Source organism: Meriones unguiculatus, chromosome 1, assembly GCF_030254825.1.
Source record: "Meriones unguiculatus strain TT.TT164.6M chromosome 1, Bangor_MerUng_6.1, whole genome shotgun sequence".
In the NCBI taxonomy this organism is placed as follows: Eukaryota; Metazoa; Chordata; class Mammalia; order Rodentia; family Muridae; genus Meriones; species Meriones unguiculatus.
The window spans coordinates 90,970,933-90,997,536 of record NC_083349.1 but is presented as its reverse complement, the minus strand read 5'-3'; the positions used below and the strand labels follow the sequence as shown (position 1 = coordinate 90,997,536).

The following is a 26,604-nucleotide window of genomic DNA, read 5'->3' as shown; positions in this document are numbered from 1 at the left end:
AAGGGAAGTGAAATATTCCTTCCATCTTGTCGGGAAGCTTTGTTAAAATAGGCAAGTGGACAAAGGCTCCAGGAAGTGCCTGAAATTGACCAGATTAGCTAGGCTCCTTCCAACACAAGCGTATATAAGCAGTAAGGACTGCTGGGAGGCACCATTAAACCAAACAAGCTGCCTAGAATCTGTTCAGAGATGAGCCGAACTGTCTGGAGAAAGCAGAGACCAACTGAACTGCCTTAAAAGGGCTGTATCCAACCGGGGGAGGCACCTGGAGGTTCCCAGTTTTCACGAGTTGTCACCATGGCCTTTCGGTGATGTTGTTCTTTGTTGCTCTTCTGTTCCTACAGATAACCCTGCATTCACATACACACTGCTGTGAGCAACCCCAATAAAACACAATGGTTCAATAATTTGCACTTCGATGGCCTGCATTTGGCCCCTATTTGGGCTCAGTATTTGTCTTCCCAGGCATAGGATCACACAACAGAAGCTGTGGAGAAAGAAGAAAGCTCCAGGAGAAACCTTGAAGCCTAGGGTTCTTTTGTGCAAAGAGTTAAAGTTCTGCTCTTTTAGACTGCTTATTCTTGTAAACTCAAGGGAAAAGCTGTTCCCTCTGGACCATCATTATCTTTTAATCAGAGCTCTTTTTTGGTGGATGCTCAAAGTCCTTTAAATTAGTCTCCCAGTATACAAGAATCCTTGGACTTTGAACTAAGTGTAACAGATTTGCTAAGACTCTTGAGCTTTACAGGCTGAGGTTGTATAAATGTGCCCAGACTTCCTGGGTGTGATCAGTCACTGCAGAAGACCAGCAGAGAGAGTTTAATGGCTGAAGATGCAGATTTGTTACTTGACCTTGAACAAGTAGTATAGTTTTTCTGGGCTTATTTATTTTATGATAGCCTGACTCCTGGGGTGGGTTATTTCTTCACTGTCTTCCAGTTTTCAAATACCATGATTCTTCTAGAGTTCAGAAAGAGTATTTAGCTACCTGAGTTTAAAGTAGATGCAGTGATGAATGGAAAAGAGAACTAAATAGAATATAAAGTTCATTCCATATATCAAATACTATATTAGTTTATATCTGTCAAGAGGTGAACGCCTAGCAGATAACCATGGCTAAGGCACTGATGTTGTGGATTCGGGGGGTGTATGTTGAGACAGGGTTTCTCTGTGTAGCTCTGGCTGTCCTAGAACTTGCTTTGTAGACCAGGTTGGCCTTGAACTCACAGAGATTCACCTGCCTCTGCCTCCCAATTGCTGGGATTAAAGCCGTGCACCACTAACAGCTGAAATCATGGCTTCTTAAAAGCCACTTTTTTTTTTTTAACCTTCTCTTTCTTCTTAGTGCTTTCTCTCTTCGGTATCTTCTTCCAGGAACTTCTTCCAGTTTGTCCACATGAGGGGGCAACAGAGATGGCTATGAAAGGAGATTTGCAGTAAACGCTGCTCTTACAACTGAAGCACATCTTACATTTGACTTGTGGCTTCTTACTCTGAATAAAGCTAGGGCTCTCAGGATATTGTAAGGAAAAAAAGTGGAATTGGTAGATGACCTCCCACGGATCAGATGAATGGTGTTTTCATCTGTGGAATGGCGGGATCAGATACCTCTGCTTTTGTTCTTCTGTATCAGGATGCCTATAATTCTTCTGTATCTCTGTCATCCCCACAGCTCAGCAGCTGTATTGGTTGCATGCAGCCTGCTTCATATTCAGCTCACTTTATATTTAAAGCCTGAGACATACTGAATATCTAGTCCACATCCGCTCATCAGGAACCAAATAAAGTTCCATGCATACGCAGGCAGGCAAGGTCTCAGTTTTAGATAACTTTTCTCTTAATCCACTTAATATCTGAACTTTATCTCTGAACTGTCTCCCAGCTTTCAAATTCTATGATTCTTCTATAGTTTGGGAAGAGCATTTAGCTACCTGAGCTTAAAATAGATGCAGTGGTGAATGGAAAAAAGAACTATATAGTGCTGCGAGAGTTTCGGTTTCTTTAGAAACCTAGTTACGTGAACATGTTTTTATTTTCATCTCAGGTGTGGCATATGGGGCTGCTTCAGTTTGTCCACAGCTAGTAACTATGATTGTCTCCGGCACTAGCAGGGGCATGATCTTTGCCAGATGCAGATAGTTTAATTCTGAGGACTCTGCCCGAGCCCAGAGGGAGACTGGGATGATCCAAAGAAGAAGGAGGAGCAAGAGGAGGAGGAAATTGGCCTTGCCCCCAAGGAACCTGATGACCCTAATCAACACAAAGTAGTCTAAAGAGAATTGCGGCCCCTTTCCCCTCTAACCTCGTCTCTCCTACCGAGTGTTTGAGGTTGGAAGGGAGGTAGATGTATAGGAACCCAAATAAAGTACATAGAACAAAACAAAAAACAAGCCACTAACAAGTGGGACCCAGAAGTAGCACAAGGCAAAACGAGAAACTTCGTTTCTTTTTTGTTTGTTTTGGTTTTCAAGACAGGGTTTCTCTCTGTAGCCTTGGCTGTGCTGGAGTCACTCTGTACATCAGGCTGGCCTCTAACTCACACAGATCCACCTGCCTCTGCCTCCAGAATGCTGGGACTAAAGGCATGCGCCACCACTGGCCAGCTCATAGTTTTGCTCCTTACAGTATATTTGGAGGAAGATTTTTCTTTTCTATCCTTTCTTTATTAAATTTAACTCCCTATGTAGATGGCCTTAAACATTTGACTCTCCTATGTCCACCTTCCAAGTTCTGGGATTATAGAGCTCTATACGAAGCACAGCCTAACTTCAAAATCATGGCAATCCCCCAGCCTCACTCTACCCAGTAATGGGATATAAACCTGTGCCACCCAGGGCGGCTTGAAAGGCTCCTTTTCTAGACTTCAGTTTCTGTATATGTAAAGCGCAATTCCTGAAACTATAGGGTTGGCAGATTCAAGAAAATCTGAAAGAACGAGGAATTATGTCCATAATATTAAAAATTATCCTACATTTGTCTGAAATCAGATTTAACGGAGCACTCCTGTTTTGTCCAGCAGCACTGTACCCGTAAAGTCCTTATCACTATCCAAAGCAATTAGTGAGGGTTTTGCTTTTAATCAGTTGTTTTTAATCCGCGAGACAGCCTCCGTACATAGCGATATTTGGATCCAAAGTCCATCCCCCCGAAACAAAAACCCCCGCTGCAAGAATGCCCAGCGCACTTCAGTCAGACAAGGGAAGCGCTATTTTCCATAAAGCTGTAAGGTCTCCACACCACTTCCAAAGCCTGACTACGGTGGAAAGCCTCAGGGGCTGCTCGGGCCGTCGCAGCAGCCCCAGCACACGCGCCGCGGTGCCACTCCCGCGCGTCCCGTGCCAGCCCGTCCACTCAGCAGCCGCGCCGCGCCTCCGCCGCCCTCCCATAGGTCCTTCCGGGGACAGGCGAGGTCTTTTCATTTTCCCGCCCGCTCTGTCCCTCGGCGTCCCCGCCCTGCCTTCCGAGCCCGGCCCGCCCTTCCGGACGCCAGCGTCCCCCACCCGCCTTCAGGGCGGCCCGGAGGGGCAGCCGCCGCCCTGGTAGGAGGCGGGAGGGCGGCTCGGGCGGGCCGGGGAGGCGGGACGGAAGGAGGGGCGGGGCCAAGCGCCTTGGCGCCGCGTTGCCATGGCAGCGGGGCGGGGAGGAGGGGAGGAAGCGGGCGAGCGCCGGGAGGGGGATGTGGTGCTGCGGCGGCCGCCACCGCAGCTGCCGCTGCCTGCTCGCGGCTGGGTGTCCCGGAGGCGGCTGCTGGGGGCCGCGGGAGCAGCCGCGGTGCTCTGCCATATTGTGTGCGGCCCGGCCCTCGCCCTCCCTCAGCGGCGGCGGAGCTGACGGTGAGTCCCGGGGCCGGGCGGCGCGGAGGCAGCGCGTGCGGCCGGCGCTGGGCGTGGGGCGCGGAGGCGGCCGTCCCGTGACGCGCCGGGACATTTTTGTCCCGTGAAGAATTGGCGCCCGGCGCGGGGGTGCTCCCGGCGCGCGGCCCGGGCGGAGCGTGGGCTCCCGGGGGTGTGGAACTGGGGCGAGCGCGGCCCCGGGAAGAGTTAGGAGTTTCTCCGGAGGTAATGACCGTCCGGAGGGGGCGTCGCGCGGCCCGAGCCACAGTGGACAAGCCCACGGGACGGCCGGGCGGGCTCGGTGGAGAGCTGCGGCCGGGGAGTTGCTCCGAGCGCCCGGGGAGCCCGCGCCACGTCGCCGCCCCGGCTCGGCTCGGCGCGGGACGCGCGCGGCGCGGAGTCCCGGTCCGGCCCGGGCGGGATGGCCGGGCCCGGAGAAGTAGCGCCCAGGAGGCGCCGCACGCGACCCGCGTGAACTTCGGGCGCGGGGCCCGGATGTGCGGCGGCCGACCCGGCTTGCCCTCGCGGCTCCTCGGGCCGGCGCCCCCGAGGCTGGCCAGCTGGCTGCCCGGCTTGGGACCTGGACTGTTGGAGCGTTGCAATGTGGGCACTTCCTGTTCGCCATCTCCTCGGGGCCGAGGTCACCCCTGCCCCCCGGCCCTCGCCCCCGCCGGGAGAGGGGCGCGCCGGCCGGCGGCCTTGGGCTCGGGAGCCGGCCAGCGCCGTGGCCCGCGGCCGGTGGAAGTACAGGGAGGTAGTCCATGTGCGAGGTGCTCCGGCTCACTCCAGACTCCGCCCCCGGTCGCCGTCTTGCAAAATGCCTCTGCTCCCACCGCATCTCACGCGTGCTGGGGCAGCAATTTCCTCGGGAAACCGCACTCCTGAGGTCTCCTGCACTTGGTTTCTGCTTTAAAGCCCTCCTTTTCAAACCTTACGGGTGGTGCGCGCGGGGTGTGTGTGTGTGGGGAAGCGTAAGAGCAGAGAGATGACAGACTTGTTTTGTTTTTCTACTCGTAACTCTGATGTGAGCGGTTAATTATTTCCAGGTTAGTTGATGCTCTTTCTCCTGTCTTCTGATTGTGACAGCCACGTGGCCGGCTGGGTGCAATAGAGTGCTCTAGTGGCCAGAGAGCTTGAGGCTTCTCTCGGAGCAGGGGCTTTGTAATGGCATAGTCTTGGGTTCTGCTACAGACTTGTCTCGGTGCGCTGATATGGGGAAGTGGAAAAAGCTGAACCGATCGTGTGTAGCTGTTTCGCCTTTATCGTCTGATGGCTTTCCTTTGCATTTCTGGTAAGGTGTATGTTGCCATGTTTGGCGTTCTCTGCAACTTTGATGATTCCTCTGAAAATTTCAGCAGTGTTAGGTGTCATCGAAGAGTGATCGGGATTCTGTAGACCGGTGTCTTTATAGAATTACCTGACTCTTAAAAAAAATCGTTGAATTTCAAAACCATTAACGAGCAATTCTGATGAATCTGAAATGATCACATTCTTCTGTTGTTTGGGGTTTATATAAAAATCATTTTTCCCCTTTGCAGAAATTAGCAATGAAAATATTTTTTTAGGGATAAATAGTATTCTGATTTGTATGCTGTCAAATTTGAATAGAATTAGTCTTAAGTGGACAATCACTGTAATATATAGAAGTGAACGGGAAAATTATTAAAGTTAAAAAATAAACCTTTCAAGGGTAAAGTTTTAGAGCGTACGCTCTTAGATTACCAGTGCATCATTTTTTGATTGCTTTGTCAAATTTGATTTGTTTCTGTAGTACATTTTTGCTATAAATAGTTTTAGTTGGTTGGTAAGCCATAGGAAGGAAACACCCTGGGTTTGTAAAGAATTGTGGAGAGAAATCACTCCTGAACTCTATTTACTAGAATTATGATTATTCAGTTATGATTTCGAAGTGAAGTTAGTGAAGATATTTTCTGTAGAAAAAGAATAAAATTGAAAACTGACTGTACTGACCGCTGAGCAGTGCTTAGTTGAGAAAGAAAAGTAAATGAACTGGAGAAGAGAGGAAACATTATGTAAAGCCAGAACACTGAAGACAATTTGTGATGAGATCTAATAGCAAAATGAAACTTAAAAGTGCTACTCAAACTGGAAGTGGTCCGGTGTCGGTGTGTGTGTGTGTGTGTGTGTGTGTGTGTGTGTGTGTTTTGAGAAGGCTCTCACTTGTGTAGTCCTGGCTGGTTTGAAGGAGTGGCGTCCCTGAGACAAGATCTCACAATGTAGCCCTGGCTGGCTTGGAACTTGCTGTGTAGATCAGGCTGGAATTGTAGTGTGCACCACCGTCGGTGGCTTGCAGGTGGTACTGTTTGGATTGTTGAAGATGGAATCTTACATAGCCAGTGCTAGCCTTGGGTGTAGATAAGGAAAACTTTAAATTCCTGATCCATCTCCTTCTGTCTCCCAAGAGGCGTATACCACCACAGTTGGCTTGTTTATGTTTTGTTGCTGTTTGTTTCAACAACTCAAAAGAATGGTTATTTTTAACATAGTATTTATTCTTTAAGAATTTTATACAGTGAATCCTCCAGATCCACCCACATCTCACTACCCGCCCACGTTCATGTCCTCTCACTCTCCTTTTTAAAACCAAGAATGGTATTTTTTTATTGTTTATTTTTGTTGTTGTTTATTTTAGATTGTGTAATTTAATGACTGGGTCTTATGTAAATGCAAAATGGCCTTCCAAAAATAGATTTAAGGGCTCAGGGCTTTAGGTTGTGTTCAGGTTAAACACAAGTGAGGTATGTTAAACTGTGATGAAGGGAGGAGTTATGTGAGGGTGAATGGAGAGGGAAGCTGGAAGGCTGGGGAAGATAGGAGAGGCGTCTTGGGAATAGATACTTATTACTTTCTAAAGGCACATTCCATGCTTCTTCCACACTCTTCCTGTAGGTAATGTCACTCAAATGTGTCCCCTTTTGCTTTCTTCTTTTGGTTTGTTTTTTTAATTTTGAGACAGGATCTCTATATGTAGAACTGGCTGTCCTGGAACTCGTCCTGAAGTCCAGGCTGGCCTCACAGATCAGAGTTCCACCTGACTCTGCCACCTGAGTGCTGGGATTAAAGGGATTAAAGTAATTTGTCACCACTGTCTGACCTATTTTTTTTTTTAAATCAAGGAAACGTGACTCTTTTTTTTCCTCCTTAACTGTCACACTTTGGTTCCAGTCTTCTTCTGTCTTAATCTTCCACTGTCCTACAGAAACTGTTAATTATTTACACTTTAGCAGGTTACTATAATTATATTTATTTTGACAATAACTGTTTATCTGTTGGAAATACATCTGGACACTCTAGCTTAAGACCTGGCTGAAATACTGATTGTTCTGTGTGCCTTGGAATCATAGACCCATCTTTACTTTTAAATCTTTTCCTTCTATAGCAGCATATAATTCTTTCAGGCTGTAGCATTCTCTATTGCCTTTTGGATTTAACAATAAATAAAAAAATACTGAATACTTACTCATGTGCTAAGCTATTATAAGAAAAGTGGATGGTATTGAACAAGAGGAATTCCTTCATATTTTATTATCTTATGACCCTAATTAGAATGTATGTCTTTAACCCTTATTAGAGCCTTATTTTATTTTGTCTTTTTTTTTTTTTTTCCAGAGCTGAGGACCGAACCCAGGGCCTTGCGCTTGCTAGGCAAGCGCTCTACCCCTACGCTAAATTCCCAACCCTGAGACTTATTTTAGATATATGCTCTCTGCCTAGTCTGAATAAAGAAAAAAGTAGGGTTCGTGGTATGAGGTATGAAGTTGAATAGAAGGATTTGTTTTTATAAGTAAAGGGGGGGGAAAGAAGAACTACTTCCTGGATTTAAATATGGTCTCATTTCCTGCAGAATTGAGTTGGAGAATGATATGAAATCCTCTTTTGGGGAAGTCATTTGACTTCAGTGTGGTCCAGCACTCAGAGGAAATTCGAGGAACTGGAAAGAGCACTCCTGAAGAAAAAAAAAATGATGGAATGAAGTTAGGGAGGGTATTTATTGTCAGGAAGCTGGTGAATTTAGTCAGCTGAATGTAGGTGAGTGGGTGATGTCAGGGTGAACGTGACCTGTAGGAATGGCCCATAGAGGTGGGGGTAGTGCGGAGGTGACAGTGGTATGAATTTTCATAAGAGGTTGAAGTGTTGAGAACCAAGGGTGTTGCTTGGGAAACTAGAATGCAGTGTCATTTGTTTGGTGACATGGAGGGTTGTGATAAATACTGTAGATTTGTATCATGCCTTTGATATTACCTCACTGATACTTTTAGTTCTACTACAGCAGGATACTGTTCCTGACTTGCCACCAGCTACCAAAGGAACATTTATGCTCTTTTAGTTTTTATTTAAGCAAACTGTTTTAGAATAGTTTTGCATTTGCAGAAACCATGCAAAACCTCTCCCAGTTTCTCTGATTAACTTCTTTCTTACTCTGGTACCTTTTCACAATTAAGAAAACAAGATTCCTATATTACTGTTAGTTAGACATGTCATTCAGATTTCCCTGATTTTTCTCTAATGTCCCCTTTTATTCCATAACTATAATGTTTCAGACTTCTCTTTGATGTGAGAGGTTTAAAACTTAATCAGAAATTGTATAGACTCCCTCATTTGAGACTTACAGAGACTTGGCTTGCAGATTTAGGGAGGAAGATAACGGTAAAGTGCCTTCCTAGCATATTAAGGGTACCTGCCAGCATACCATATACCAGATAGCCATCTTTGGTCATGATCTTTGCTTGCCAGATTTTACATATCTTATCCACCTCTCCATACCAGATCTACTTTGGAAGCAAAGTACTAAGTATAGCCCATGCTCACAGGCTTTGACCCAATTTTGGTGTATTTTTTTTTTTATTTCCCTCAACCTAATTTTCTGTTACATAAAACAACAAACAAAGAAACCTGGACAAATACTTTTGAGCAACTACTGTACTTAGCTGCTAAGACTGGAGTTGTAAGCAAGAGAGATATTTTTATACCCTATGCGGTATGCCTGCTTTAATCATAAAGTAGGATTTATTGCCTTAATGTGTGTTTTGATTTCATTAGCATTTATAACTACAAAGTTACCAAAGCCCTAAAAGTCTAAGTAAAGCTTTTTATTTAAATGGCCATTTGTAAGCTGCTGTCATACAAGTTTAGTGTATGTGCCAAACAAAACAAAACAAAAAAACTGTCCTTTTGCTGTCAACATATATTTTCGTTCTTCCCAGGGAGTTATATTCTGATAAGTTGCCAGAATAATTTAATTGTTGTTGTCAACTATCTTCATAGCTTTGTATGTATACGTCTGGGTGTCTGTGTGTATCTGTGTCTGTGATACGCAGGCTTTTGTGTAGCTGAGGCTGGCTTTGAGCTCCTGATCCTCCTGCCTCTATATCCTGAGTCCTGGAATTACAGGTGTGTGCTACTATGCCAGATGAGAGTTTTCTGGTGTTAAGAAAACAAGAATTTTCTTTAAAATTTTTTTACATGTATGTGTGTGCCTGAATGTATGTATGCAGAACACGTGTGTCCAAATGTCTGAGGAGGCCAGAAGAGGGTGTTGGAACACCTGCAGCTGGAGTTCAAGGTACTTGTGAGCTGCTAAGTGGGGATTCTGAAAATTGACCCCTGTTCCTCTGCAGGATTAACAATTGCTCTTAAGCACTGAACCATCTCTCCAGTTCTTTGCCTTTCTGATAGTTATTTTCTGATAATGTGCATTTAGTTTGTTTGGCACTTAGAAGCCTGTTTTATTTGTTTGAAATTGTTGTGTGAAAATATATGTGTAGTAAAACACATTAGGGAAAGAACATGGGCACATGCACAGGTAAAGGTGAGGATGCCTTGTGGAAGTTGGTTTTCAAGAATCAGGATGTGGCAGGTGCTTTCCCTTGGTGAGCCATCTTGCTGGCCCTTTTATTGTTTTAGACAAGATCTTGCTGTATATCCAGACTGGCCTCAGTTATATTTAGCTCAGACTGGTTATCAAATCACTGATTCTCCTGCTTCAGCCTTCTGAATCTTGGGATCCCAGGTATATAGCATCACATCCAGCATTGAAATTTTTTCTAAAGAGGATAAATACTCTTTAGGTTGTGGATTCACTGAACAGAATTTAATAGTAGATTTTGCAGTGGTATGATGCTAATAGAGATTTTTGTTGTTTTGTTTTTGAGACCAAGAATCTTACTATGTAGCCCCAGCTACATGGAACTCACAGAGATCCATCTGCCTCTGCTCCTAAGTACTAGGATTAGAGGTGTGTATTACCATGGGTGGCTAATATAGTTATTTTGAATTTTATACATAAACTTAGGAACTTAGGAAACTGATAAAAACATACCTCTGTGATTTATTTTAAAAGAAGAATTACAAAGAAAAATAGGAAGAGATTTCTTTTAAGTTAAGATTTTGCAGTATTGTGGCTTTGCCCAGCATCTTCATCCTTAAAAGTTAAACTAAATGATTAAGGCCTCTTCTCCTCCCCCATCAGAGTACATATTCTCTGGATCTGGATTTACAAGGTGTCTCATAGCCACCTGACATGGTTGTTGGGAATTGAACATATTCTCTGGAAGAGCAATAAAAGCTTTTTACTGCTGAGCCATCTTTTCAGTATGAAATTCTCCTTTCTTTTGTGCTGATTGAACATTAATAGTCATATCAATAATTGCTACCTCTTATTTCTGTTGTGTCCTATCATGGTATTATGCTACTAGACACATGAGTGTATAATTCTCAGCAATGACCCTGCAGGGAATATTGTATTTTTGGATATATAAAAACAAATAATGAGAAATTATGTAAATATAGTTCTGGCTGGGTATTTGAACACAAGTCTGTCATAGTTAAAAAATCCATGTTCTCTGTATTACAGTCTAAATGGGTTGTTTGTGTATTGATCTGTTCCAAGCAGGAGCAGTAAAGAATGCTTGATAAACTGTTATTCAGATGCCTGCGCTGGCAAAAATACCACTACTTCCTTTGTTACTGTGAGTTAAATAATGGTGCTGTTGCCTGGGACCCGGGCAGGTTCAGTCATCTGTCAGACTGTGTAGGTGAGTTGGTGGCTGGTAGATTTGCTTGACTCCAAATCTTACTGTTATTTTGCCTGGCATGACATCCTGCTATAATTATTTTTTTAAATGTTTGCTCACTAAATATTGTGGTTTTTCTAGAATGTAAAAATGAATACATTTTATCCTGGCTACAGTGATTTATATCCTAATGTTTGTCTGTCTACCCACACTTCTCCTTTCCGGACTCAGTATTTTTTGAGGCAGGGTGCCACATAGCTCAGACTGGCTGTGAACTAGCTATGCGGGGAAGGATGACCTTAAAATTCTGTTCTTCAAGTGCTGTTATTACAGGTAGACATACCTGTAATAGTGTGTGTGCGCTAGAATCAACATACATAATTGTCTGTCATTTCTGTGATAGTGTTGGTGTCCGTGTAGTAACTGACAAAAAGAAAGCAGCTGCCCTCATTTTAAACAGGCAAGCCCCATCTTTACTCACTTATTGCTTACTTGGCCATGGGAGTCATTTCAGTAACCTTCTTGGCATTGTACTGTGGGGAATGTTGAGGTAAGCCTTTTGGAGGCCTATAGGGAATGGCGAGTGAAGCATCAGTGACTCCCGCGACTCCTGGAAAGGTCCTGATCCACTGTTCACCGTGTTGATCTACTAGGAGCTCCGATCATGCAAGTGAAGTCTCAGATTGATCTGAGGCTGGGGCAGGTGGTGACTGCTTCCCCCTTCTTTATGAAAGTCTCCTAAGGTGACCTTGCTCCCCCCACATTTCCCAAATTTCCTTATAGTTGCACCAACCTGATAGATTGATACTGGTGCCTGAGGCTATCAGGGGATGGTCTAATTGGCCTTTCAATCATTTAAAGGCTGTTACACTGGAAAATAAAGTTAGATCTGGATCTTTGAGTCCGGTCTCTGGAGTCTGATTCCCTGGATTCTGTGTGGGCTCCATCGCCACTCACGCATTTCCCCTCAGTTTCTGATCCCCACGTGTTTAAAGTGGGCCTTGGGTCTTTCAAAGATGGTTTCTGTCAGTACTGGCGAGAATGGACTGGAGGAATCTGAGAAATGCTAATACAGTAGAGCAGGTGAGTTACCCTTTTGAAAAGGCTTTGTGCCTTTCTCAGAGCACTCACTAAATATGTTGTTCTGTTACAGTGATCTGTGCGTTCCTTCAACTAAATTGAAGTATCTCAATGTAACAGTCACTTGGTATATGGTTGTTGAATTATTGGTTTTTGAGATTATATTGTTTATGTCTTGAAAATAAATGTACTTGCCAGTCCTAGAATATCTCTTAACTAAAAAGATACATTTTACATATTTTAAGTGTTTGTACTTTGTCTAAGAATAAAGGTCAGATACTTTTAAAATGGGGAACAACAGCAAGTGGACACTAAAGACTTAACTCATCACAGTGTATGCCAAACATCGTGATGAGATACTATGGGACAGTCAGTCTTTTTGTTTACCTTCTCATTGAATTAAACTATTTGAAAGATTATTCAAAAGCCTGTTGTTATTTGTATTGTAAAATGAAACGTGGTTGTAGAAAACCGCATGAAACAATGAATTATTTTAAGTCCAACACCCGTATAACCTCCTTCTAAGTAAGGACTAGAATTTGCCAGCAAGAAATCCTTTCAGTCTTAACCAATCAGTGTCCTTCTTTTTCAAGTGGCTGGGGATGTAGCTGGCCTAGTATGTACAAGGACCTAGATCCCATCTCTAGCACATCCTGGCTTTGGGGATTTTGCTTAAGTCAGAACCTGGCTATGTGGCTTAGTTTAGGTTTACACTTGGAACCCTTCTGTTTTGGCCTCCCTAGTTGCTGGGATTACATGTCTGTTTTAAAAAAAGAATCAGGTTTTGGAAAAGCTATATAGATATGTATCCCTAGCAGCAGTTAAGCCAATTTCTTTTTGGTGTTTTCTGATCTTCCCCTTTTATCTTCCTCATTTTCCACCCCAACCTGGATTTTAACTTCCTTTTTTTAAGTGTCTCCTAAGGTTGTATCTAATGTGTCCATTTCTTTTCTTTATAATGTCTCATGAGCTTTCATTTTTTTGAATTTTTCCCCCTTTTCCTTTTATTTAGTATTCTTGAACTCTTAAATCACTTCATTTTTAAGCTCTTCTGGTCTCTCTGATTCCTTTCTGCTATTTTTCGTTTATGGCTTGTATGAATTTTTTTTAAAAGCTAAATTGAAATTGCTCATTTACTTTGTATATATTGAAGAAGAGGGCATTGAGTCCCTGAGACTGGAGTTTCAGATGGTTAACCACCAATGGGTCCTGGGGATTGAACCCAGCCCTCTGCAGGAACTGCCAGTGCTCTTAACTACCAAGCCTTCTTGTTTGTTTAAGAATTTATTTTCTTTTATGTGCATTGTTGTTTAGCCTGTATGTGTGTGTGTGAGGGTGTCAGCTTTTGGAGCTACAGACAGTTGTGACCTGCCATGTGGGTGCTGGGAATTGAACCTGGGTCCTTTGGAGGAGCAGTCAGTGCTCTTACCTACTGAGCCATCTCTCCAGCCCCCTCTTTGTTTTTTCCTAATCGGACTTCCCTCTTGCCATAGCTGCCGCAGAACTCTGAGCCAGCCTTCTGTCATTGCCTCCCTAGTACTGGGACTTAAGGGGTGCTGCACCACAGCAGCTTTCAGAGTGTTTTTTTCAAGTATGTTTGATTATCTAAGAGGATATCATTTTACTCTTTTTTAATTGTAAATGTATGTAGAATTATATCAATATTTTAGCCATTTTTTAAATATGAAGCTTTTCTAAATTTCTAGGAGGTTGCTTTAATTTGTTCATGGAGTTCTTCTCTGCTTTGTTTATATATTATTGAAAGTTACATGTGTAGGCTTCTAAGATTTCCATGTACTTATTTTTTTTTAAACAGGGTTTCACTGTGTAGCCCTGGCTGGCCTGAAAATCCCAAAGTAGACCAGGCTGTATTTAAACCCTCAGAGATCTGTCTGCCTCTGCCTCCCACATGCTGGCAACTCAGTCTTTTCTCTTCGTTTTTATATTTTAATATAGCATCTGACTTTGTAGCCCATGCTGGCCTGGAACTCACAGTTTTTCTGCCTCTTTAGTGGTAGGATTATAGGTGTGTGCCACCATGTGCAGCTTATTCCTGTCATTAATTACTCTCTGTACTATTTCTTTGCTTAACCTTCTGCTCAGCTTTATTTTCATTTCCAATATTATATACTAAGTATAGGCCCTGTCCTGGAAGAGCGCTCCAAGGGTCGGTAAGAGTCTGGCCCGTGGCAGCCTAGAGAAAGGCATCTAGGTGTCCACTTCACCCTGCTGGCCCAGGAAGGCCTGAAAACCCTCAAGCATTCAATAGGCAAATGTGTGATGGAGAGATGGGAAAGATGGAGCATGCTTCTGGTGGGCTGACCAACTCAGCCAACCACCCAGGCCCAGATCCAGGCTGTGAATTGGCCCACCCCAACGTCTACCCCATGTGAACTGATGGAGCTTGTGAAGGCCCTGTAGATCCAAAGTTGCAGGACCTCCATGACACAGGGCAACAACAGGATATCTAAGACAAATCCCTGTGAGGATCCAGTATTAATAGTGTAGCAGAAGCCAGCGGCCTCGAACCAGACCAGTGACTCATTGCAGTGAATGTTTGCATGTAAGGATGTCTGAACTAAAGGATATACTGTGGGACGCACCATGACACAATACATCCTCACAGCAGGACTTTTAGTCTTACATTCTTTTGGTGGGGGAGTTGCAAGGGCAGACGGGTAGATATGAAAGAACAGGAAGATGAATGGCAACAGAGTGCATGATGTAAAAAATTCACAAAGGATCAATAAAAAATTAACACTAGAGCAACCCATAGTCCTTACTGTGGGTGTATGGCATTTATGCACTATTGGAGCCTTTTCAGCTTCTTTTAACAAATTGTTCCGAGGAACACCTGCTGGTTAGTCTGTTTCTGTTCACCGCCCCCTGGGTAACTTTGTTGTAGACTTGTGGAAAGTAAGGCTGTGGCCACTGTTTCTTGGATTTTGTTGAGTCTGTGTGAATGAGTTTGGTGGTCTGCTTTCTAGCTGCTTTTGTTGTATTTTTGTTGCTGAGTGTTGAAACAAGTGTATTGCACAGAGCCACACAACTAACCCTCAGTCTTAGTTGCTGTTTTTTGTGATGATTATGAAGAATCAAGTTTGTTGTACCGTAGCTGCTATCTTACTATGATCCTATCCAGTGCCATTTTAACTTTTAGAATGATCACATCATTTTGTTCTAAATTCTTGGTGAATCCTTTTTTTCCCCCTAAAGTTATTACCACTTATTTTTTTTTTACAGTAATTTATATATCAGAAAGCCCAAATGTGTTTTTCTGTTTCTTCTTAGTTAAGCTAGCATTTAAGGAAGGTTCTTTGGAAGCAAGAGGTGACCCTGGGATTATTTTTTGTTGGAGATATTTCCTTGATTACCCTAATTTTTATTACTACTGAATAGCTAGCCCTCATTGTGTAGAGTTAGGTGCATTCTAAACTTACAGAGAAATAATTGGATTTAAGTAGCTCAATGTTGATGGGTTAGAGTTTGGGGAACTTTTGGTTTATTTATTTAGAGATGATTTGATTTAGATGTTTGCACATACTCCTAGATGTTTGAAATGCTGAAGTCCAGGAGTTGGAGGCCAGTCAGCTAGAACAGTGTAGTAAGATGCTCTCTTAAAGTAAATAACAGGGCTGAGAGATGGCTTGGTGATGAAGACGACTTACTGCTCTTGAAGAGAACCCAAATTTGATTCCCAGCACCTACCTCAGGTGTACTTGCAACTTTTGTGAGCTACTTACTGCCTATAACCTTTCATCCAGAGATCTGATGCCTATGACCTCCATTGACATCAGTATACATACTCACACACAGACATAATTAGAAAAGAGGTAAATCCTTAAGGATAAATAAAAGATAGTTTGGAAACTTAAATGATCAGAAAACCGTGCTAGCATGGTGGCACATGCCTGTAATCCCAGCACTCGGGGAGGCAGAGACAGGTGGATCTCTGTGAGTTTGAGGCTAGCATGGTTTACAAATGTCCTGGAGCTGGAGTCATGGGTATTTGTGAGCCACTTGACATGGGTGTTAGGAACCAATGGGAAGAGCAGCATGTACTCTCAAGTACTTAGTTCTCTATCTAGTCCAATGGAGAGTTCTTTTTAAATTCAGAAGAACAAAGGGGTTAAATTGTATAAAGTGAAGATTACTTAACAAGTCAGATGATACACACACACATATATTCCTTGCTTAATTGAAAAAAAACTTAGACTGACATAATTTGGGTATGCTTTTCCCTTTGTGCTTCTCATCTAGCTTGATAGCAAGTTAAAGGCAGGTTATACTTGAGGAATTATGCTTAGGGATGTAGAGTCTATTTTCAGTTTTCTTTCTCTGATTAGCAATTTGTTTGACTTTCTCTGAATTATGTGCCTTATAGGGTATGGAACTTTAATGTTTATAAAATAATCCAGTGTCTTTTTAAAAAACTACTTATACACTAACAACTACTAGAGAAATACATGAGGAGAGATTAAAAGTCTCTAATAGAAGTTGGGATAGGGGTCAGGCAGTGGTGGCGTACATCTTTAATCCCAGCATTTGGGAGGCAGATGCAGGCAGATCTCTGAGTTTGAGACAAGCCTGGTCTACAGAGGGAGTTCCAGGGCAGTCAGGACTACACAAAGAAAGCCTGTCTTGAAAAACAGAAAAAGAAGTTGGGGTAGGAATTATAAGGAGGAGTTGTCATTGTTGGGCTTCTGTGATACATGTGCACAAGTGTAGTGGTCTCTACATGCCAAAAGAGAGTTCAGGTTATCTTGTACTGTCACTTTCTGCCTTATTATTTTGAGTCATCCTGGGACTAGGCTGGTAGCCTGAGAATCTTATTGATTCTCCTGCCCCATACAGTTATGAGGTTACAGTCATGTGTGGCCATACCAGTCTTTTTTTACATGAAAGCTAGAGATTTGAACTCAGGTCAGTGTGCTTGCAGTCATCACTCTTTCCTGCTGAGCCATCTCCACAGCACTGTTTCTCATGTAGCTCAGGCTGGCCTTTAACCACTCTCTTGCCTCTACTTGAGTGCTGAAGGTATGTGCCATCATGGTCAACTATTAAGCTGGGGTTTGAAAGATGCCAAGTGTTTTAGTTAAGGTTTTACTGCTGTGAAGAGACACTTTCAAAGGCATTCATTTAATCGGGGCTGGCTTACAGTTGCAGAGGTTTATTAGACCATTATCGTCATGGTGGGAAGCATGGTGCATACAGGCAGCCATGTTGCTGTAGAAGGAGTTGAGAGTTCTACATCTTGATCTGAAGGCAGCAGGAGATGAAATTTGTTTTACGCTGTTCACACTGGGAATAGCTTGAGCATTTAAAACTTCAAATCCCTGCTTCCACAGTGACACACTTCCTCGAAAACAAGGCCACACCCCCTAATAGTGCCCCTCCCTTTGGCCAAGCATTCAAATACATAAATCTATGGGGGTCAACCTATTTAAACCACCACATTCCACTCCCTGACCCCCAAAGGCTTGTAGCTATAACATAATGCAAAATGTATGTAATCCAACTTCAAAAGTCCCCATAGTCACAGTCAACAGTGCTTAGAAGTTCAAAGTCAAAATTAAAAAGCAGATCACACACTTCCAACATATCATGACATGGGTTATACATTATTGTTCCAGAATGAGGGAAGGGAACACACTGAGGGACTGTTGGATGAAAGCAAGACTGAAAACCAGCTGGGCAGACTCCAAACTCTGCATCTCCATGTCTGATGTCAAAATACTCTTCAGATCTCCAACTCCTTTCAGCTGTATTGACTGAAACACACTTCTTTTGGGCTGGTTCTACTCCTTGTTAGCAGCTTTTCTTGGCAGGTAACCCACTGCTCTGGCATCTCTATCTTCTTGAGGTCTCCAAGGCAATCCAGGCTTCACCTTTACAGCTTCTCACAGTAGTCTCTCAGCCTCCATGCAAGGACACCCAGGTACCTGTCCTCAGCTGCTTTCCTCAGTTGCGGAGGGAAATTCCATCCTTGCTTCTAAAGCCAGAACCACATAGTTTGAGCGGGAATATGTCCCCTTGTTCCCTAACATCTTTACCAACTCTCTTTTCAGTGTTTTCCTTCATTGCCTAACCTTGGCTGTCCTGGAACTTGCTCTGTAGACCAGGCTGGCCTTGAACTCAGAGATCTGCATGATTCTGTCTCCTAAATGCTAGGATTAAAGGTGTATACCATCTTGCCTGGAGCATACCATAGAACTTTATTAGTGTGGCCGCTTGCTTCAAGATCTGGATCGGATGTGCTGCCATTTCTGGACTCTAGTTCATTCCAGATATAGTCAAGTTGACAACTGAGAATAGCCATCACAACCTACTTCTTGTCAACTTTGCAGTCATATCTCCATATGTCCAAATGAAAATAATAACCAGATCATAATTGCACCTAACATGATGTAACTATCCCTCATAGAACTGCAAACATATTGTAAATTTAAAACAGGTGGCAGTGTCCCTTAGGGAACATCCTTTTCACAAGACGGAAGCTTAGCTGGGTGGGATCTTGTCCTTAGGTTACCATTCCCTTAATTCCACTTAATATCTTTAATCTGTTTATCTCTTGGAACACAGGATTTAGTTCCATTCTATTTTCTGGTGCCCCTTTAATCCTTGAACCATACATTTTGTATTTCACAAGTACCAAAGTAATGCTATGTAATTTTGTCTTCAAATAATCGGTGGTTGGCTAAATAAAGTTGCCTGCACACCTTGGTTGGGCAGAAGTGACGTAAGCAGAGCGAAGGTTCTTGGGTTTGGAGTCCAGAGGATCACTGGAGGAAGAGGAATAGGGAGAGGATTGGTGATAGAGGAAAGCAGCCCAGATGAGAAACATATACAAGTATTTATGGGATATTGTATGTGAAATAGCTGAGTTAGGAGTTATTAGAGCAGTTGGCATCAAATGTGGGGCTGGGAGGTAAAAGATAGCTTAGGGGTTAGTTTCTGCCCAGCCCCAGAGTTTAAGGCATATTACAAATCTAACAGGTATCTGTGTCTTTTTGTTTATATGAAAATGGGATAAATAATAACTGCCCCAATAATTATATGTATTAATAGTAGATATTAATAACCAGAGTTTCTACATGTCCCATAGCTCACCCTTAGCACCACTGTCTTCCATGTTTCTACTAGTATTGCCCATTAAGCCCCACTTAAAGCATTCCACTGTTTTCCTAATCCAAAGTCTAAAGTCATATTCCTCCAAACAAAAGCATGGTCTGACCTATCACAGTGTCATGGGCTCAGAAATAGCTGAAGATTGGCCACTCAGACACCAGACTCAGACTGATGAAAGTTTATTGAACACCGAACAAAAAGTGACCAGTCAGGGCCATAATCTGGACTTGGGAGCCAGATTATGACACCCTAAGGCAAGGTTTTGTTTTGTGTTGTGTTTTATGTATAGAAAGCTGTAACCAACAACCAGGTAACCAGGTATAGGAAGCGAGACGGGGCAGCAATGCATCATTTTGACTAGCTGAACATAATCCGATTTTTTCATAAATGTATCTAGGTAGCTAGACAAAGCATTTTAAGCTGATTGGCTGGGATTTAGGATAGGGAGGCTGTTGGGCTTTCCAGCTTTCTGGGAATAAGGAACATAGCAGGATGCATGGAGGAACAAGCAGGACATGCATTTATCATCTGTTGTTTTATTCTAAACAGCAAGTATTGAACTGTTGAATTGTATCCTGGTCTCAGGCACATAGACATAACAACTTGAACTCAATTTCACCTTATGATCAAAATGGAGACTTGGAGGCAAAATGGCTTCTGATATGGTACAGGCTACAGCGGGTGTTAACAGAGGAGCCACAGTTATGCTAAGAACTAAAGCAGAGGGTCTATAGAATTTAAGCAGGTTACAACTACAGCTATATCTCAGTCCCTGGTACCAACATTCATCCTAGGGTTTCCATTGCTGTGAAGAGACATCATGACCATGGCAACTCTTATAAAGACAATATTTAATTGGCCCTGGTTTACAGTTTCAGAGGTTTTTAGTCCATTATCATCATGGCAGGAAATGTGGCAGCCTGTAGGCAAACATGATGCTGGAGGAGCCAGGAGTTGATCTGGATGTATATGCTCAGCCTCTACAGTGATGACACACTTCCTCCAACAAGCTCACACCTCCTAATGATGCCACTCCCTAGGGCCAAGCATTCAAACACGAGTGTGGGGGGACATACCTACTCAAACCACCACAGAGAGAAAGTAGACAGTCCAGATGTTAAGAGTTGTAGTAGCAAGTGTGCAGAGACATGACCAGTAAGTACTTGATCAGGATTAACAGTTTGAATTTACATCAGGTAGAGAGAGGAACATTATTTGGGTATATGGATGACATCAAGTACTTTTCCCAGCCTTTTGCACTGACAAAGTAGTGAAGGAAGGATGTGAAGAGACGAGGACAGGAGTGGGTATGTGCTCTGCAGTGGCACTTGTAGTGAGTCACATGTCACGTAATCTCCCTGTTTGCATATATAAATTAGAATCCGGTGATAGTAACCATTGATTATTATCTATAAACATTAAGTGTTGTCTTATTCTCTATAATATGTGCACATGTGTTCATTTATCTACAGGAAAGCTAGTAATACTTGAATTTAAGTGGTGTGTGTTTAAAGACATCTTGCTCTGTTGTGTAGGTCAATCCTAAATTCTTCTGCTTCGAGTTTCTAAGTGCTGTGACAAAAGGAAGCATACACCACCTGAGTTTCTGTTTTGATTATTACTTAGACTAGTAAAATTGAATCATATCTTTTCACAGATACCAAAAGTAACACGTATTGCCAAAAAATACATGTGTTCTTTCAGTAGTTCCAAATTTTAAACTAAGTGTGAATTTAAATTTTAAACTTTAGTGTGAAAAGCTGAGTTCTTCAACAAAACTTACCAGTAAAAGAAATGACCAAGACATACACAAGAAATAAAAGCATGTGGTACTGTGATGTACATATATAATTTAGCAGTTTGATGGATGTTATTGAGAAGAGTGACCAGCTGTGTATACTTCAAGGTACTCATCAGAAGGAAAAGACGTGCCATAGTCACATTTAATCATTGCACATTCCTGGGTCCTGAAGTATCCAGGCTGCTGTCTTTCCTTTTAGCAAGGATACTTTATCTAAAGTCCCACTTAGTGCCTTGACACAAAACCCAAAATGTTTTACACATAACGAAAGCTCAAAGTAGATGCTCATGAACATCAGGGAGTGATTCAACAGTACAGGTAGGCAGGAAGGCAGGAAGTTAGTCTGCCTGTTTCTCACGTTTATGGTTTTTATACAGAAAATAACGAGTTGGCTTGCTGTTTACTTGTTAGAGGTGTTTCATGTTTTACCTTATCGAACATTGCGTCATTTTAACTTCCCTAATAAACCAACAATTGTCACATGTTTTTAAAGACATGCTGAAACAATGTATAGGAATGCCATCCTGTATACAAATTATTTACATAGATGGAGAATATAAACTCAAAGTTACAAAATGTATCTGGGTGAGTTAGGGAGCGAGAAAAGTAGGTTCAGAGAAGTTGCCATACTACTTTTTCTAGTTTAATATTAGTGGCTTTTGCTTTTAGCATTGTTGAAAAGTATTTTCCCCTTCACTCAGTTTTCTCTTACCCTCCTTTCAGAAGCAGTTTCCATGAGAACACTGTTCATTTCTCAACTAGAAAATGTAGCTGCACCCATTTTGTTGTTGTTCAGAGACAATGAATCACATGCTGTGTCACCTAAATCTGACCAAGAGGCAGTATTATCTCTAAGAGACTGTAAATTCCTCACTTGTCCTAGATACATCATGTAGCATTATGGTCAAACAGACTTCTTGGGATTTAAAAATCTATTTTATTTATTCTATGTATTTATGTATCTACCTGAGTATATATATTGTCCCACACAATTCAGATCCCAAGAAGATGAAAGGAGGACATTGGATCCCTTGTAACTGGAGGTACAGTTGGTTGTGAGCTGCCGTGTGTGTACTGTGATCCAAACTCAGTCTACTCTCAGAGCAGTAAAAATAGTTCACCACTGAGCTATCTCTTCAACCCCTACATTTGGTATTTTAAATATATCTTCTAATCTCAGAATTTGGTATTATGGAACGCATACTGTGGAGAACCTCAAATATGTTAAAACTCTAGGAAAAGCTGGGCAACTTATGGTCCCGTCTCAGTTACTCTTCTATTACTATGAAGAGACACCATGACCAAGGCAACTCTTCCAAGAGAATGTTGGGAGCTGTTTAAACAAAATGTGAGTCACGTAAGGTTTGATTAATAGCTTGCATGCTTGCAAGTATTTACATATGAAAAGATTTAATTGGGCCTGGCTTACACTTTCAGAGGTCCTTGTGGAATCGTGGTGGTGCATATGGCAGCTTGCAGGCAAGATGTTGGAGAGCTGTATCATGATCTGGAGATTGGAAAGTGGTGGAGGGAGAGGGAGAGATCCTCCAGCCTCCGGCTTTCTGAGTGCTGGACATGGAAGTGTGTGTCATCGTCCCCAGCCATAAGTGTCATGGTGATAGGTGGACTTTGTAACCTGGTAAAAGTTCCGAATAAGGACAGTAGATTCTAAGGAGTTGAATGCGAAGGAATATAATCTACATTCTTTTAAAGCTGTTTTCATTATGCCATATATTGTATTTGATGTTTTGTCTTTTGTTACTGAGAATGGTATTCATAAGTATAAATTTACCCTTTCTTTCTAAATTTCCTAGGTTATCTTAAAGTTTATTATTTCCTGTGTGTTGGTGGTTTGCCTGCATGTGTGTCTGTGTGGCTACAGATCCCTCGGAACTAGTTATAGACAATGTGGTGCTATGCTACCAAGGGGTGCTAGGAAGTGAACCTGGGTCCTCTGCCATCTCTCCAGCCCTAAACACTCGACTGAGTTACAGGTAGTTGTGAGCTTTTTCTACAGGATGTGGCTCCTTCTACCGAATTCTTTTATGTCTGAAAATGTTGGCATTGGGCACAGCTGACAATAAGCAATTTTTACATTAATAACAATATAAAAATATTTTGAGATTTAAGTTATTTTAATTGCTTAAATCCCATGATAAGAAGGATTCTATTAAGTGATACAGTTGATTGACAGAGTCTTGCCATAAATACAGTCCATAAAACGAGCAGAATAAGGAACTAAATGCTGCCTCATGAGGAAGATGGGGAAACCGTTATTGCAGTGCTCTTTTCGGAAGCCCTCCATGCCCTCCATGCCCAGTTGGCGATATTGGTTATGAGGACAGGCATATTTAGGAGAAGAATCTCCATGACTTCAAAACAAAAAATATCTCTACTGATGAACTAATCCATGTGATAGAAAAAGCTTTGCGATAGAATAGGCTATTCTAATCAAGCAAGTGGTGGCTTTTGTGTAGGCCTGGGGTTTTCTGATGTTCTGTGACTTGTTGTGTGTGTGTTCAATAACTTCTACAAGCAAAATTAATCTAGCACAGCATTTTTCTCAAAAACCTTGAGCGTACGTTTAAACTATAAAAATAAATATATTAAAAACTGGAAGACTAATAAAGGCCATTACCACCTCAGTAAATATATTTTAAAACATACTTTTAAATATACAGTAAATACACGTTTAAACATACAGTAAGTATACTTTTAAAATATACTTCCCTCTAGTTTTTACAAGTTCTTTTGTTTCAGTTATTTTTTATTTTTTTCAGAAAAATCAACTTTAGTGGCTACTGAATAGTAGATTGAATAGGTAACTGCAGTTTCTTTATTGCACAACATACAGGTTAGAAATTTTCCAATTTTAATGATTCTTTGGATATTTGTGGGGGTGGAAGCCAAAGAGGGAAGGTTGTAGAGGGGTTATAGATATACATGACATAATTTTCTTTTAGTGTTTTTGGGTTTTTAAAATTTTATTTAATCTGATTTTATGATTATTGGTAGAGATACAGACAGCAGTGAGCTGCCATATGAGTGCTGGGGATTGAACCTGAGTCCTCCAGAAGAGCAGCCAGTGCTCTTAACCACTGAGCCATCGCTCCAGCACTGACATGTTAATTTTTACTGTCTATGCTTGCTATACACCATAGACTGTGCCATATAATATTTAACATCACATTTATTTTATTTTTTTATTTCCTTGATTGCTAATGAAGTTCAATATTTTCTCACATGTTTTTGCTATTGACATTTATTTCTCCTGTGGCAGACTTAGTGCTTGGGTAGAGTGTCAGTAAATTATCACTGTAAAATGATAATTAAAAATACAGTTCTTTGTTTCTCCTTGAAAACACTGCCAATCTTGAAATGACTCTCAATCTTTCTAAGAAAATGCCAGCCTTCAGTGTTACCTTGAGTTTTCCACTTTGCTTGCTTTGCTTCCTGTAACATTAAAGCATATTTGCTGCCATTTATACTCCATTCCAAAATATTTGAACCTGTAGAAGAAAGAAAGCTTGGTGATAACCAGGCACTATAGCAGGGGAAAGGGCCAAAGGTACAAAGTTGCAGTTATACTGGAGGGTAAATTCTAGTTTTCCACCTTATGACCTTACCACAGAGAAAAATAAGTGTATGAGGTGACTTATTCTGTCGGCCTTTTTGGTGTGTGTTTTGCATCAGGATTTCATTACATAGCCCTGGCTGATCTAGAACTTGCCATGTAGACTAGCTGGGCGAGTCTTGAACCTGGAGTTCTCATCTTACCTGCTTTCTGAACGGGAGGTTCTGTGGGAATGCACAATCATGCTCTGCTAATTAGCCTATTTTAATCATTCCATAGTGTATACATGTGCAACTTCATGTAATTTTTCTGTCAAAAATAACTTGAAAAAATGTTTCTTTTGGTAGGATACATAAAAACAAAACTGGTTTATTTTACTTTTATAATTTTTATGTGTATGAATGCTTTGCTTACATGTATGTATGTGTACCATGTGCCTTGAACTCACAGAAGTTAGGAGAAAGCATTAGATCCTTTAGAACTGGAATTATGGATGATTGTGAGTTGGCATGTGAGTGCTGAGAATTTAACCCAGGTCCTCTTCAAGAACAAGTGCTCTTATACTAAGCCATCTTTCCAAGCCTAGAAATGGTTTATTTTGTGTGTGTGTAGTAAATATTTAAGATTTGAAGATTTACTTGGAATTAGAATTATTGTTTAAATGTTTTAAATTTGAGTATTTTAAAGATTGAGCAGTATGTGTGATTATTACATTAAAATATCAAGATATTTAGGATAAATTATAAAGTCGTGATACCATCTGTTTCTTAAATTTATTTGTCTATGAAAACAGCTACATACTTTGTGCCACCATGTACCTGTGGAGGTCAGAAGACATTAAAGGCATTTGTTTCCTTCTACATGATGGGCTGTGGGAGTTGAACTCAAGTTGTCAGGCTGGGAGTGAATAATCTTTGTCCACTGAGCCATCTCACCACTTTACTGTGTTTTCATAACTACTACTGGTTATTGTGGGCTGGAAACCTTACGATTTAAGCTATGTTATTTAATTTAGTTATTACCACCCATATATATGATGCAGTAAAGTTATGTTTTGTTTACTGTTTATTATTTCAAATGACATAAAACACTACTTTGTGTACATAACTGTCAAAACTATATTGTATTTAAATATTATTTGGGGAGCTGCACAGCCTATCTACATAGTGAGTTCCAGGACAGCCAAGACTACAAAGAGAGACCCTGTCTCAAAAGAAAAGACCCCAAATATATTTGTTTGTTTGTTTGTTTGTTTAATGGCATAATTAATTGCAGATTTTTCTTGTTTTTGGATGTGTATATGTAAATGTTTGCTTTTCCCAGAGTTTAAGGTTTATATTAATTGATAATTTGTTTTTTATTACAGAATTATATGAATAAATGGGTCCAGTAATTGGAATGACTCCAGATAAGAGAGCTGAGACCCCTGGAGCTGAGAAGGTTGCAGGACTGAGTCAGATTTACAAAATGGGAAGCTTGCCTGAAGCTGGCGATGCTGCTAGGCCAAAGGCCACATTGGTGGGCAGTGACTCGGCAGATGATGAGCTAACAAACTTGAACTGGCTCCATGAGAGTAGTAATCTGCTCACAAACCTCAGGCTTGGGAGTGAAGGTCTTCCAATGGTTAGCCCATTGTATGACATAGAGGGAGATGATATGCCGTCCTTTGGACCATCATGCTACCAGAACCCAGAAAAAAAATCCGCAACTTCAAAGCCCCCCTACTCCTTTAGTCTTCTCATTTATATGGCAATTGAACACTCTCCAAATAAGTGTTTGCCTGTCAAAGAAATTTATAGCTGGATTCTGGATCGGTTCCCATACTTCGCCACCGCACCTACAGGCTGGAAGAATTCTGTTCGGCATAATCTATCCCTGAATAAATGTTTCCAGAAAGTGGAAAGAAGCCATGGCAAGGTCAGTGTTCATAAACATTGCTCTGTGTGGTGCAGGTCCCTTAAAGTACCGGGAAACCAAGGGAAACAGAGCCAGGCCCGACTAGCTTGTGGTTAATATTTCTTCATTTGCTTTAATTTAGGATGCTTTAAAATTCCTTCCTGGTGAAATAAACTTACTAAGATTGTGTTCAGTCTGCCTTCCACAACTGGGTTATTAATATTCTTCCCCACCCTGTCACCCACACCTACCCTTATC

At 41.8% G+C, this 26,604-nt stretch overlaps 1 protein-coding gene across 4 annotated transcripts in view; it reads left to right on the top strand.

Moving 5' to 3' along the window:
- Positions 1 to 3,694: 3,694 nt before the first annotated feature.
- The window catches only part of Foxn2 (forkhead box N2), a 54,852-nt gene continuing 31,942 nt past the window's right edge, over positions 3,695 to 26,604 (top strand). The window contains exons 1-2 of one of the 4 annotated variants that reach the window (XM_021663890.2): positions 3,695 to 3,833; positions 25,817 to 26,367. In XM_021663890.2, coding sequence (XP_021519565.1) covers positions 25,831 to 26,367 — 537 coding nt within the window. In that variant the 5' untranslated portion in view covers positions 3,695 to 3,833; positions 25,817 to 25,830. Of the gene's footprint in view, positions 3,834 to 3,934; positions 4,059 to 4,948; positions 5,125 to 10,765; positions 10,889 to 25,816; positions 26,368 to 26,604 lie in introns of those variants that run through there. The other 3 variants (XM_021663891.2, XM_060363324.1, XM_060363327.1) reach the window with 3 other exon arrangements.